Consider the following 15428-nt stretch of genomic DNA (forward strand, 5'->3'; position numbering starts at 1 on the left):
AACAACTGCAAGCATCAGCATTTGTGGGCGGAAGTTCAGCAAGTACAGTTTTTGGAACTAAGTAAATGGAAACATTTTAGTACGAAAGTTGTAAGCTGCAATAATAAACAGAGCAGGAAAAAAGCAGGTAATTACACAGCAGGCAGAGATGAGGCTTCATGAAATGAGCGCGGCAACAGGCACATGCTATTTCGAAGAGAATGTTAAGAAATGCAACTTAATAAGAGGTAAAATCAGGAGGAAATTAAGGATACTCATCCAGAAGCAGCCATGCTTCCTTTTGGCAGTAGCGGACTCTTTCCCGTCAGCACAAGGTCAAGTACATACTTAAACAGGATTGCCATTGGAAACATAAGCACACAGAGTAGCTAGCCTTGGTTAAATTGCTTTAATATTTACAGTAAAATGTCTAATGACAGACACGAGTATTACAATAACCATTTTTTCTTTACAAACATTCTTATACAGTGAGTGTTGACGGAATGGTGACAGGTATAAGGTTTCTAGTGCACAAAGGATGCTCTGTTGTATTCAGTCTCACTGTTCTACACTACACCCATTATTACAATACTGAACGGCTTCTGTTATAACAGCTACACCAGTGATAGAAAACATTTTACAGATAAACTGTGCAAGCAGTTATTAGCTTCTTTAACATTGGTCCTTGTGTCTTCTTCCTCTGGAAGCTGATTGGTTACAGTGATCTATGGCACTGCCCAGTCATTGGATCTGAAAACTCCTCCCTTAGTTAAATGAGGCGACCCACCTGTGAGTTCAAGACCCCCTGCTAGTACACGTGTAAACAAACATGTTGTGCTTTTGAAAGAGCTCAGACCTTCAGTCACAGTCATCTGCAGCAAACGCTTCCCCTGGTCACTTGAAAATATCAAATGTAGGAAATCTAGCAGAATCATACTTTTGATTTGTTACATCACACTCATACGTAGTGTTACTTATTATTCTCCAGACTTTCGGCCAGAGGTTCCCACAACACTCGGGCAAAGCAAAGGGGAGTCTGCAATGAATAAGGAGGTTAAAACATATATAAATGACCCCCCCCCCCCAAACGAGTAACTATTCCTTAGCAATGTTGTCAAATTAACAGCAATCCATTTTTACAAAATGTTTGTGAAAATAAACCTTTCAGTTACCTAAAACATGCGCCTTCCTCAAATCCGATAATCTACCCTAAGCCTTAAAATAAGCCAAAAAATGTATGAAATCAGGAGAGTTGATGTTCAAGGTGGAAGTGGGGCTTTCTGCTGTCTCACCTGCTGTAGACCAGACAGCTAATGTAAACAGTCTCGTATTGGCAGAGGGGGGACATTTGTTAAACATGAATCAAAATAAAGAGGGGCTTCAGCTTTCCATCTCTAGAGGTTGTGCGGAGTCTTTGTAGATGTAATACCACTCAGAATATCCCAAAGAAGAAACATGTTCGCCCGATAACACATCACTAATACATGCATAGGGAACGACCCAGAACTTGAGTCTGGATCTAAAGGTGAATAACTATGTGAAAGACAAAACAGGAAAGGAAAAGAGCAAAACGGGGAGGAAGTGATGCAACATATGAAAGAGAGCATGGCGCAAGTGACAGTGAGGCTAATAAAACAAACCTTTTTTTTTCCAATGGTAGTAATGATCTGAACCCAGGTGCTACATTTCTCTTTCCTAATTCATTTTATGTCCAGTGATACCTTGTATCACCTAAGGCCACTACTACAGTTCACAAAGTGAACTTTAGAAAGTGTTTAAAAACACAGCAGATAAGAGAGGCTGAATGGGAAAGGTGACTAGTGGTGTCTCGAAAAACATATTTCGGGCTATTCCGGTATCTTTTAAGGGGGAGCTTCACATCATGTAATTCATACATAGGAGTCCTCCACCCCCAGAAATGAACTATGTGTCCGAATCCTTTGGCCGTCTCCAAATTCATAATTCCAAACCTTGTCTGGAGGCTGTCTTGAAAATAACCAGCTGCTTCATCTAAGGAATAACTTAGGTATCAAATCACAAAAACGGCCTGGAAAATGATGGCTTGTGAAACTGGTATGCATGGGGCTCCTAACACTGCATACTCCAAGGTAGCTTGCCGCTAGATGGATCACCCTCTACATATTAAATGTGTTCCTTCACTGAGGCAGAGTGATGTCAGATGTCAAAGATTTATTTGTTCAGAAGGGTCTAAGGCGCTAAAACCTCACAGCATTATCCAATATCCCGATTTAGGGAATAACCAGCGGCTAAATACTGAGGGCCAGATGTACGAAGCTTTTTCAGCTCACAAACGGCCCGATTCTGCAAATTGGGGCGTTTGTGACCTGAAAAAGGCATTTTAAATGTACATAGCCCTATTTGCAACTCAGTAAGCTATTACCGAATAGCAAATTGGGTTTGCGAGTTGCTATTAGGAAGGGGCATGCCAAGGGCGTCCATTCCTAATAGCCAGTTGCACTGGTATGTAGGAATGTTTTACAACTGGGAATGTGGTCTTCAAGATGTTGGTAAAACATTTGCAAACTGGTAGGGGTTCCCAAGAGACCCCATTGGGAATGTGGGCACCAAACATTTTTTAAGAGCAATCAGTGATCCCATGGACCACTGCCTGCTCTTAAAAAATTTAAAGATAACTTTTCATTTTTCAAATGCATCCCATTATCCTTTAAGAATAACGAACTACATACAAAATAAAAAAAATACTGCTTCATTTAAAAAGCAGTCACAGACAAGGTGGTCTGCTGACCCCGCAGGCCATCATCCCTGTGAGTGCAGTAACAGAATACAGAAAGAGAGACATAAACTGAGCCATGTATGTGGAAGGAGTCTGGAGGACCACCAGTGCAATAGCCGATAGTGTACATAATAAGTAACTTACAGGTTGGCCCAGTCTTTCTTGCTCTAGACTCACTGGGAAATGATAATGCTGCAGTATTAAAAGGTGAACAGCGACCTTGAGAGAAGTAGTGGTAACCTCTCCTTCGGCCGCTCATGTCTGGGCATTTGTTCAGGAACTACCATTAATAGTACACTGTGTGCAGAACATGTGTGGAGTAACACACATTGTCCTGCACATGCTGTCCAAGAGCATATTACTTTAAAAAGCAAGAGATGTGGCGATGCCCCCGGGTGTAATACTGATGCCCTCTTCATTGAAAAGGCAAGCAACTTTGTAACATTCTAGAATTTAAGGCACCAAGGAATGGGCAAGAAAACCCATTGAGGCCAGCCTTCCATAAGAGGAGACCGTATAAATGACGAAAAGTCTATGTGCAGAACAGATATCTAGAATCCTATGCAAGTAGAAATTAGGAAACCTCCTAAAATCAAAACAATGCAGAGTCCTTCCTGTGCTAGAAGGATTTCAGACAAGAGTGAGGCACAGTTTCCTGCCCGTTACGTAAATACAACAAAACTTGGAAGCCAAGATTTAAATCTTATGATACCGTAGTCAAAGAACCAGAGGTCACAAATTAGAAGCGACATCTGCATTATAGTAAAATATAGTAGAGTGAAAGAAAATCCTTTAACCTTAATTTCTGCAGATCCGTTTCATAAGGGGGCGGAGAAAGCAGGATTTCAGGCTTAACCAGGTGCAAAACCAAAGAAAGTTCATTGCCTACAGTGCAGGAGCAGGAGCAAGAAGTGATGTTAGCCAAAGCTAAGCAGAATCCCATCCACTTGCCCTTGCAGTGATGCTTGATAGATCTCCTTCTGCCTGCTTGCAGCTCTTTCACACAGGACAGCCCTAAATGACCAGTGTCAAAGCTCACTGGTACAGGTGCCTACCCTCAGTAATCAAGAGCTTGGGTACAAGTCAATGACGTTGAACCGCAGATCAAACCCTGTTTGTAAGAGAGCAATGGAGATAAGATTCTATCTGAAACGGAATGAGCCTTAACAACTAGAAACTGTGGCTATAAAGGAGCATCAGTATAACAGAGAATCCGGAGCTAACTGAATTGTCAGAGCAATAGAGGGAAAAGCATACTGGAAAAGACCCACTAGCACAATAGAATCAAACAAGCATTTGCAATGCAATAGGTCTCGCATTAGCGACAGTTTAAGCTATTGGCACTGTAAATGAAAATGCCTTTAATTGATGTTTTTAAAAACAAAACATAATTAAAAAGGCATTGTCATTTATAATGAAATAGCTCAAACTCTTGTAACAGCGAGACCTATTGCATTGCAGATGTACCACAGAACAGCCAAACACACACTCATGCGCAACCACTGCTGTACCAAAGAACAGCCAAAACACCCACTCATGCACAAGCACTACTGTACCAAAGAACAGCCAAACACCCACTCATGCGCAACCACTGCTGTACCAAAGAACAGCCAAACACCCACTCATGCGCAACCACTGCTGCACCACAGAACAGCCAAACACCCACTGATACGCAACTACTGATGGATCAAAGGACAGCAAAACAACTTACCGAGAAGACAACACAACTGCACAACCCACCACAGCTCAGCTATCATGATATATATCCTTTGTTACTCACACAGCAGAGCAACTCTCGACGGTTACGGCACATTTGCACAACCATTGCTGTATGACAGCATCGCGACACACTCTGTTGTGCTCCATCACAACTACGTATGCACTGATGCGTTGCAGATGAAGGCGAGCAATTCCCAACATTACAACACCAAGGCCCAACCATGAATGTTCTTCAACACAACTGCACACCCACTGCACTATCGCACAACACCTGCTGCGATCCAACACTCATGTATAACCGCTGTTGTGCTGCAGCACAAAGAACAACTACAATTTTACTGCACACATGCACTTCTGCTGTATTTCAGCTTAGCTCACTGCACAATCGCATAACAACACAACCAAACCTACATTAAAATGCAACTAATTGACTATAACAGCACAGTAGCATCACAAGTCAACAATATTTGAGAGAAACCCTGACGTGCATTTGCACCAATGCAAGGTCACTTCCGTGTGCATGATGCTCACCGGTCTGGATTTGAGGACATGGCTTGGCAGAAACGTAAAGGGAGTTCACCCTAGTTTTCCAGGGACACTCCAGTAAGCATTGGGATTCCCGGAAAACTGAAAAGCTGCACTTGGAAGCGTGAAGCAGGGATTGTAGATTTGGGGCGGGTTCTTGTCTGAGGGCATGCAGCCAACGGGATGAGAAGTGTCACATGAACTGTGGCTTCTAATGCAGAGGATCACACGCAAGGACAGTGTGTACTTTGTGTGAGAAATGCATTTTCCGGATGGGGCGTGGCTATCTCGTGTCCTCCAGAAAGAGGATGTTTGTGGGTCCCAGAGAGGCTTGGCAGGCCTGCACAGTCTCCCTGATGTTAACCGATCTGTGAGGCTTGCCAAGCATCTTAGAATGACAATTTAGTGTTTCAAGTAAATACTGAGCAGATGTGGCTTAAGAGACGGACCTGCCGGTTTTAGAACTGGGGAACCAGGTTCGCGTACCGGTTTCGGCTCAACATCCTGTGATCCTGGACAAATCACTTCATCTACCCATGACATAGCTTTGTGTAATGTAACTGGTGCTCGGCTAAAGCGCTTGAATGCTCTCGGGCCAATATACCACGTCTCTGCTATTTCTCAGTGCTGTAAATAAAAGGGGCTGGTACAGCCCATTGCGATGGCACTCAGTTTACAAACTTCGGAAAAGTGAGTTGTGATTCAAACTTCTGACTGCAGTTCACAACGACCCTCAGTAGCGAGCGTTTAACTCCCATAGACATCCCGCAGCAAATTGCAGATATTTAAAAAAATGACCCATCCCGCAGCAAATATTTAAAAAAATGACCCGAATTTGCACTGAAATGTACTAAAGCAGCCAACGTGTCACTGAAATGTAGGAAAACTGAAGGAATGGCTTCAATAAGTAGTGTCGAGGAAGCATAAAATGCAGATAACAAACGCCAAAAATGCTTCCTGAAAAGCGCAAGCAAGGTGGGCGGGCCCTAATGAACAGGACACCAACAAACGCCCGAGCAAGGCTTGCAAAATATGCAGTCAAGGTGGGCGGGCCTAATGGCGACAGGGCGGACACCAACCCCGCTTCCAGAGAAGCCGGACACAAAAGCAACGACAATAGTTCTCGCCAAGGCGAAGCAGCGCATGCGCTGCAACGCAGGCGAGACCTAAAAAGGACTCCTAATATAAACTGCCTGCATTTGTAGTTTTGCATGGAAACAAGAATATCCATTCTGAGGACTCTTAATTAAATGGAATAGTGTCTACTCATTACAGCCACTTAGTGCATCTGAGTGTTGCAAGATCCCACCTCTAGGTTTATTGCAGACAGCTTGAGCTTGGATCCATCACAAAAGACAAGAGGTGATAGACTAGATGACACTTTCAGGACTAGTTTGCGATGTCAATCGTCTCGCTCACCAATAGGGAGGCACATTTTCTCTGCCAGACATGCCTGCAGGGGCTCACTGGAGTTCTTTGACAGTCTTGAGGGAACAGGCCCAATCCCTCCTATTGAGGGAAAGGAAGAGTGCTGGTATTGCAGACCAACATGCAAAACCACCGAGGAAGAACAGTGCCTTGGAAATAGTCTCCCCTTTCCTTAAGTCGGTGTCAGGGCGTCTGAGATCCACTGGGAAGGAATCTGGAGAGATGGAGATGGAAAATGAGATTAAAGAAGTAGTGGGAAGAAAGTCCTGAATGCACTGTAGTGAAGCCAAGGGCAACAATATGTGAGGCTTTATGCCTATTTTAGCAGTGTCAATAGAGTTGGGAATTTATCTGTGGTACCAGTTGCTCCTCAAGAGGCCTGAGCGGTGTGGTGTAGCCGGGGCCTCAAAATGTATTAGAATTTTAAAAAGAATGGGTACTGGCCACCAAGGCAAACAATCATCTGTGAGGATCCTCAGGCAGATTCAGAGCTGAACACAATCTCAAAGTGGAGAAAGTCAGCGGCCTAACCTCAGAAAAATCATGCACAGGGCTGCTGACTGGAGTTCAACCCTTTGGGAGAAGCCGAGCCCAACTCTTCCTAGCTTAAGGCCTGGTTGACTTTGCCAAGAGTCCCAAGTTACTTTCAGGCTCTTATTGGACCCTTGAGATAAGATGCCGGGACACAGAAACCAGTACTTGATAAGGTCTCTGAGGGATACACCTACAAACTGTGGCCCTGACTATAGTGAAATGGCCAACTACGCCCATAAAGTCGGCTGGTGACAAAATACATCTAATCGCTGTTTTGCAGTCTTTGAATTGGATGACTCAATCAACAGTCTGCTACTTACTAAATAAATGAAAATCAGCTAACAACCTAGCTCGGACTTTAATCTGGTTGTCTTCTGATCACTATAAGCCTGGACAAGGCTTCAGTACGGTTGCCGAGGGATTCCAGCCTCACAGGCACCTCAAAAAATTCTCGGTTGACAAGCGTGAAATGCAGAGTTTCTTTTCTTCTCCTCTGAGAACTCGTAATAGCCCTGCTAGTGGCATGGGTTGCCCTTTTGAAACTACTGGGAAAACCTGTATGGAAAAAATAAATATTCTAGTTGGGAGGTCTGTGAAAATAGAGAACAACTTCCCTGAATCCACTGTGGCCACCTCTGCTTCTCTGCCTTAAACTCCTGGTGATTCTGGATGACCAGAAAACCAAATAGGGTGCATCACTGAAGAATGAGCTGTTTAACGAAAAAGTGTAGCTGAGCAAGAGGTCATACAAAGAATGCTTGGGCCCAAGACACTGCAGGCACAAATAATGCAGTACAGCCTCAGAGAATAGGGAAGGACATCAAAAGCATATCTCAAAACCACTTATCCTAAACAACAGCGGAGGCATTTAACAAGGAAGCTACCTTATTCTTTTCAAATTAAGGGAAAAAGTAAATGGTATGATGTGGGAGGACCACATGCACTAGACACATAGGTCCAATCAAACAAAGCAGAAGAAGAGAAATGGTGAGTTTTGCACATGGAAGTTATATGCTGTCAAGCCTCCAGGGATAGTCACACTTTGCTCTGCAAAAGATGCTCCGGTATCTGGCTTCTGTAGACTGGACATTCTACAAATCTGGTAGTAGCGAAATAGGATGTACCAGCAAAAGAGAGAAATTGAATTGATTCTCAAAATGGAAACAACAATAAAATATTTATAAAATATATTAAAAAGTCATTTAAAATGTTTTTCACCTTAAAAAAGTGCCAGTCATTGTTAATGCCAGGTTACCAATTGGAGCATTTTTCAAGTTATATTTGTAGTCTTTTCGATTAGATCGAATTGTAGTGATTTTCAGACTTGTGCTGTTCTACTAGCGCAGGTGGTTACACAGTATTCATTTAGCCCTAACCTTAGATGGCACTGTAGATGCTTCAGAGTACCAGGGCCAGATCAATCTTCACAGAGTAAACAAGCAGTATATCTTCATTCATATCTTCTATCACATCCAAGCACACACAGACTGGGGAGGAGAAAACATCAGGTGGTTTTGTCCCTCGAAAACCCAATCACCCCACCCCTTAAAATCCTCAGGCACTTTGATAAGATTTGGACCATGTTTCTATTTTGAATTCGGTATGTCCTCTTTATATCTTTAGATTCCAGCTTGCTGTGTACCGACCCTAGTTCTTCCAGTATGGTGTTTTATTTTACTGTCAGTTTCATTCACTTAACAGACAAAGTTTGACTTCCCAGAAAGCAAAACATAATTTCTGAAATTAGACTAGACTGCATTGAGGGGCATCTCTAGGCTCTCATTCTGCTGGATGCCATTACGTAGTAATCTACAATGTTGTCTTGTATATCAGCAACTTAAGGGGTCTGTGCTCTTTATATTCCATTGCTTTGATTTGGGAATTAAATTCAGCATCTAAAGATTGATTCTCTCTGATATCCTGAAGAAATCTGATAGATGTTCCGATTTTCATCCTCCTTTGCTTTGGAATTACTGTGACTAGACTTGTAATAGGGAAGCACCTTCTGAGAAGTTTATAGTGGGGCAAGCCATTTGATAGCAGCACTAGAAGATAGAAAAGGACTGGTCCAGACAATGACATGCTTCTGCTTTCAACTGCAAGCTAGCTTTGTGCGTGTGAGAAGACAGCAGACACAGGGGTACAAAATCAGCAGCAAGCGAAGGGCAAACAGGAACAAGAAGAGATGACTTTCTCCTCCAGGAAGCAATCCGATTTGTACAGAGCTGAGAAAACTCAGCAAGTAAACTCCCCTCGCTTTGAGCAGCCTTCAATGGAAGAATCCTAGGATGTACTCTCCGATTCCAATAAAGTACACTCCTTGCGCTATGCCAAAGAGGGGTGCAATGACAAGGGCACGGCAGACAGCACCTTTCATGAAGGCGGAAGGGCCCTCATTCCTCCAAATCTTTCTGCAACACACAAAAAAAGAAACATAAATAAACAGGTGGTTTGAAATTACAAATGTTTAGGTCTGATTGCCTCAGCAGGAAGAACAATTTATTTACCTGTGGTAACACTCTTTCCGGTGGATACTCTAATCTAAATGCAAATTCCTCACATCAGAATGCTCCACACGCATCAGACTGAATCTAGAAAACTTTCCATCAGCAGTGCTCTTTCAGGCCGCTAGATGGCCTCGTGCAGCACAATGTTGGCTCTGTACAGCCCCGAACAGGACGATGCTGAGCCGCATATTAGTGCCACCCCTGCATGCTGACATCTGTTTTCTGCTTTTCCTTTTCTGTGCCATCAGAACCGGCTGATACAACACATGTTGGTAACAGTGTGCTGAACACTAACTTAGGCCCTTTCTAGATGTTTAAAATAGGCCACTTCCCAGAACGAGGAGATGGGAGGGCAGTGAGGAATCTGTGGATAGATAGAGTATCCACCAGAAAGAGCATTATTAAAGGTAAGTGACGTATTCTTCATAACAATATTTCCTGTATCTTAGATATCAGTAAAGCTGAGCAGCAAATAAACTGAACACATTAGTCAGTATTAACTCCAACTGTGGCCGATACTGACAAGGATTTTAAACAAACCTCTGGTGCTTGCACTGAAAGGTTTTTTTTGTTTTCAAAATCGGGGCCCAAGCCGAATCGCTTCTGCTTTAGACTCCACCCACCCATCAGTGACATCAGCTCCACTTGGCAGGCTCACGTCACAAAACCCTTCAAGGCAGTGAGGAAGGGGCAGATAAGTTGCTCCCACTTCTTTGACATATCTCATACAAGCACACACAGCTACTGATTTGTGAGCATACTTCTGCTTTCTACATTGGACATAGTATTTCAGAAGGAAGGTTTTAGACAGGTAACAGAGATGGCATCTCAGTGAGTGCTTAAAGTAATGGGTGACAGCTCTGAGGCAGGACATGATACAGAGACAGCATCAGAAGGAGAGAGGATAATGGAGCAGAATCTTGAAGCGATTTTCGGTAGTTTCATCTGAGGATGATTCGTCTTTCAGTGATTCTGAGGAACATGGTAATTGCAATCCTGCTGTCCCCTCGCAATCACAGTCTGTGCAGCGGAGAGAAGTAGAAAGGGTAGCCCAATCCAAATAGAAGGCAGGTACAAGACCAAGCACAGAGTGCTCTCTGAGCAGCCCCCAATTTGGTTCAGCCCCCAATTCTCCCATTCACTCCACATGCTGGGTGTAAAGTCAATGTTTTGCCTATTGACTACATCCATCTCCTTCTGGATGTTGACTTCCTTGATGAAATTGTGCACCATACAAATTTAAGCGCCGAACTGTTTGTGATGGAGCATGGAGGCGCTCTTGGGTCTCATTCTAGGGCACACCGGTGGACTCCCACTTCTCTTGGAGAGTTGAAACTAATTCTGGGCCTTATGCTCAACATTAGAATAGTGAACAAACAAGCATACAGTCCTACTAGTCTACTCGCATGGGCTGGGCAACACCCAGCTTCGCACAGGTTATGGGCAGAGAAAGGTTTTTGATTTTGCAGCATTTGTTGCTTTTCAATAATAATTCTCCAGCAGTGTCCTAGGACTATCCAACCATGACAGGTTGTTCAAAATTCAGTTTGTTATGGAACATTTGTCTGTCAGATTTCCAGAGATGTATACTACTGAAAAGAATATAGTGGCTGATGAGTCCTTGTTTAAATAAATGACAACTGTAGTTCAGGCAGTAAATATCAAGCAAAAGAGCTCGCTATGGTATCAAGCTGTGCATGCTATGCCAAAGCTCTATTGGTTATGTATACAGCCTGAGAGTATATACAGGGAAGGACCCTGCTATAAATCCAGCAGGTTGCTCTTCACACTAGGAATTATTTGCAAGGATTGTACGGGATCTTGTCCAGTCACTCATTCATAACGTTTACAACATCTATGTGGATAACTTCTATACAGGAGGCAAGCTATTAGTGAGCTGTACAAAGCTGGCACTGTGGCATGTGGTACAGTTCGATGTGGCCATTACGTTAAGGGTTCCAACAGGAGCTTGTCTCTTTTAAATTGTTCCCTATAGATGGGAAACTTTTTACAACGGGTATTGCTTACTGCATTGCTTGCCACCTTCAATCTCTGTCAGAAAGTGGCTGAGGGCTGTTTAAAGTATGACAAGTGCATTACTGTCAGTGCACTGCACTGCACATAATGATGGACAGAATATACAGCACGTTTTCAAGGAATACCCTGAACTCCAAAACTTAAACCCCTTAGTACTTTTGAAAGTGCTCTTTAGGCAACTTAGGGTGGACTTCCCCAGCATGTTTAGCTTACACAGGCTCACACAGTCCAAAGAATGTAGGCGCTCACACAGTCCAAAGAATGTAGGCCAAGTCCTAAAGGCATTGTTGAACCACCCATCAACCTAAATTCCCAAACTGGAAAGAGTTGGATTTAGCACAGTGGGTGTGCTGAAGGTGCATAAAAGACATCTTCCTGATAGTATATGTTCATTTGGCACATATACGGTATTAGTCAGGACTTCAGAGAAGACACAGACATGAACAGGTATGGAAAGCTTAGTCTAGGTTTCTTTTCATTTTGGATGTCATATAAGTAGAAGGTAGATGGTCATGGTATGAGAGAGACACATAACATTGTACCCAGCACTACACAAATGGGTCATATTTGTGGCCTTCTTACCATCTTGATCCTCTGCTAGAACGTGATAGGTGTTCTATTTGCCATCACTAGAGCATTCTAACAGAAGGACATTTTCCACCTAAAGAAAGCTCAATCTTTGACAATGAGAAACACCACAAGCATCTATTGTTTCTGGCAAGATAATTGTTCTTTCTTGGTTAGAAAGGTTTCACAGTCATAGTGGCCCAAATCAGAGACAATTGTTTTAAGCTAATAAGTGGCAGGACCCAAATGTCCCTCGCTACCCATATCGCAGTATCCATTCTAATGGTATCATGCTTGTTAGTTTTATGACTAACATTAGTATTACTATTTTATATTATAGCAGCCGTACATCTGATTAAGCTTATTCGTTTTATGACTAACATTAGCTCTATACAGCCCTGTATCTTTGATGAGATACTCCAATTTGGGGGTGCAATGGACAGTAGACTCTTCTAATGCTTAAACTAAATGCAACTGGAATCTTTGATGAAAGCTGGCCTCAGATATACACAGCTACTATCTAAGGGTCGCAGAACTGGGCTTTACCATAGGAATATAATGCAAGCTTCTGCAAGTGCGGCTTCATTCAGTGGCACCAGCCAACTATGACCCTTGCTTTTGATAAATGCTCAGCCTTTGAGTGCCTGGAAGTCTGTTGGTTCAGGTGCACTATTCCTAGCATCCCACACTCCTACGTAGGAGTCAACAGAAACATTTACATTTTCCATATCTGAATCTTAATGAAATGTTCAGAAAAGCTAGGATTTCTTACCTAGCACAATCAACAATTCCATTGTAAGTATCTTCTCCAGTGCCTTTCTTCAGGGTCTGAATGCGGGTTTTCAAAACTAAAATATGTAAAAGAAAAGCCATAAATCAAGTCAAAAACCTGCAGTCAACTTCACATGAACATTTAGGATTGTTTAATTGGGATCAATCTGACCAATGTTTACTCTGCTAAACCAGAATTGCATACATAAAGTACAAGTTACAAGCTTCCTGATAGAAAAGTGGCAGATCTTTTTTATAAAACTTACAACTAACATTAAAAGTGGTCTGCTGCCCTACAAATATGCCTATCAGATTTTAACACTTGCATCTATCTTTTCCCCTATGTTGCTTTAGAGCAAGCCTCTCCCCGAACGGTGTGCTTCCTCCTTCCACACACCGGGGCTACTGATGCTATAAAACAAAACCTTGCAATAGTCTTAAAGACCTACACAATCCTTAACCATGCTCATATCCTATCTAGCTGCACACAATCCTGAAGAAAAACTAAACATATCTCTTCTGTAGTGTTCTGCTTATCTTTATTTAGGTTAAAGTAGTTTATTTTAAGATTTTCAGAATACCGCAACTTCTGCCATGAAAAAGGAATCCAATTTCACCTAGTCTTTTCTATTTGCCAGCTTCTTTAGTTTACAGAAACACTCGCCTGTGTCAAAACACCTGATTGTATACAAGATTGAATATGCTACTTACCAGTATGCATCTGTTCTTGGCATGTAGGGCTGCTGACATTCATATCTGTGCATAGATCGCCGCCTAGTGTTGGGTCCGGACGATTGCACATTGTTGTCCTGGAAGAGTCTTCGAAGTATCACGAGATAGGTGGCTCCTCCCCTGGACTACAGTGCGCATGGGCATCCTCTCCATCCTTAGATTGTTTTTCGCCATTGTGGCAGTGATGGAGTAGATACAGTGAGTGATGACCATGCTATACAGAAATTCTGAGTGCTGCAGCCGCTACAGGCGCCGGGGAGGAGGGTGGGCGATATGAATGTCACATGCCAAGAACAGATGCATACTGGTAAGTAGCATATTCAGTTCGAGGCATGTGGGCTGCTGAATTCATATCTGTGCATAGATTATATAGCAGTACCTCCATTAGCGGCGGCTGCCCGTGCCAGCTGCAGCATCTGAAAAAGAGTTTTGAGAACAGCCTGTCCTACAGCTGCCTGCTGTTTTGAGTGTACATCTACACAGTAGTGTTTGGTAAATGTATGTATAGTGGACCATGTGGCTGCTCTACATATTTCCTGCAAAGGAATGTTTCCTAGGAAAGCCATGGACGCCCCTAACTTTCGTGGTGAGTGGGCTCGTGGGGGAATCGTTAATGTGCGTTTAGCTTTTTGATAGCAAATTTGAATACATTTAATGATCCATCTGGCTATCCCTGCTTTGGAAATGGCGTTGCCCTTGTGTTGTGGAGAAAAGGCAACGAAAAGTTGTTTTGTTTTCCTAAAATCCTTTGTTCTGTCTATATAGTACATGAGGGCCCTCTTTACATCTAGTGTATGGAGCATTCTCTCTGCGACATTTTGTGGATTTGGAAAGAAAACAGGCAGTTCAATAGTCTGATTCATGTGGAACTGCGATATCACTTTAGGCATGAATTTGGGGTTGGTACGTAGTACAACTCTGTTTGCGTGAACCTGTATGAATGGCTCTTGAACGGTTAGTGCCTGGAGTTCACTAACCCTTCTTAACAAAGTGATTGCCACTAGGAAAGCTACCTTCCAGGTGAGGAATTGAATCTCACATGAATGGAGAGGTTCAAAAGGTGGACCCATTAATCTGGTGAGGACCACATTGAGGTTCCACACTGGTGCCGGTGTGTGTCTTGGGGGAATCACTCGTTTGAGTCCCTCTAAGAAGGCTTTGATGGCAGGCACTCTGAATAAAGAGAGGTGCTGTCTGTTTTGAAGATAGGCTGCTATCGCGGTTAAATGTAAACGTATGGAGCTGTATGCCAGATTGCATCGGTATAAGTGTAAGAGGTAACAGATGATGTTTTGAATGGATGCGTCCAGCGGGTTAATGTCATTGTTGTTGCAGTAAATGACAAACCTTTTCCATTTAGCCGCATAGCAAGCTCTGGTTGTGGGTCTCCTGGCCTCCTTGATGATATCCATACATTCAGGTGGCAGGTTTAGATCTGGGTGCTGAATTTCGCCATGGTTCTGCGTTAAAAGTGCGGGTGTGATCCGCAGCCTTTGATGCGGCACCACGGAAAGTTCTAGAAAGGTGGTGTACCATGGTTGGCGTGCCCATGTGGGAGCAACTAGGATGAGTGTCAGTGAGTGTTGTCGCAGTTTGCGTGCCACTAGCGGTATTAATGGCGCTGGGGGAAAAGCGTACGCAAATCTGCCGGACCAGTTCATCCATATCACATTGCCCTGTGACTGCGGATGTGGGAACCTAGCGGCAAAGCTTTGGCATTTTGCGTTTTCGTTTGTGGCGAATAGGTCTATCTCTGGATGACCCCACTGTTGGAAGTACGGCTGGAGTACTGACGGATGTAGCTCCCACTCGTGCATCTGGTGGCTGTGTCTGCTGAGCAGATCCGCCATCTGGTTGTCCTTGCCCGGGAGGTG

The 15428-nt window shown here is 43.3% G+C and overlaps 1 protein-coding gene across 4 annotated transcripts in view; it reads right to left on the reverse strand.

The window, feature by feature from the left end:
• Positions 1–373: 373 nt before the first annotated feature.
• The window catches only part of SLC25A18 (solute carrier family 25 member 18), a 284586-nt gene continuing 269531 nt past the window's right edge, over positions 374–15428 (reverse strand). For all 4 annotated transcript variants that reach the window (XM_085652170.1, XM_085652171.1, XM_085652172.1 and 1 more), the window contains 2 exons: positions 12824–12899; positions 374–9351 (listed from right to left, as the gene is read on the reverse strand). In XM_085652170.1, coding sequence (XP_085508296.1) covers positions 9210–9351; positions 12824–12899 — 218 coding nt within the window. In that variant the 3' untranslated portion in view covers positions 374–9209. The remainder of the gene's footprint in view (positions 9352–12823; positions 12900–15428) is intronic.

This window comes from Triturus cristatus, chromosome 4_1, assembly GCF_964204655.1.
Source record: "Triturus cristatus chromosome 4_1, aTriCri1.1, whole genome shotgun sequence".
Lineage (NCBI taxonomy): Eukaryota > Metazoa > Chordata > Amphibia > Caudata > Salamandridae > Triturus > Triturus cristatus.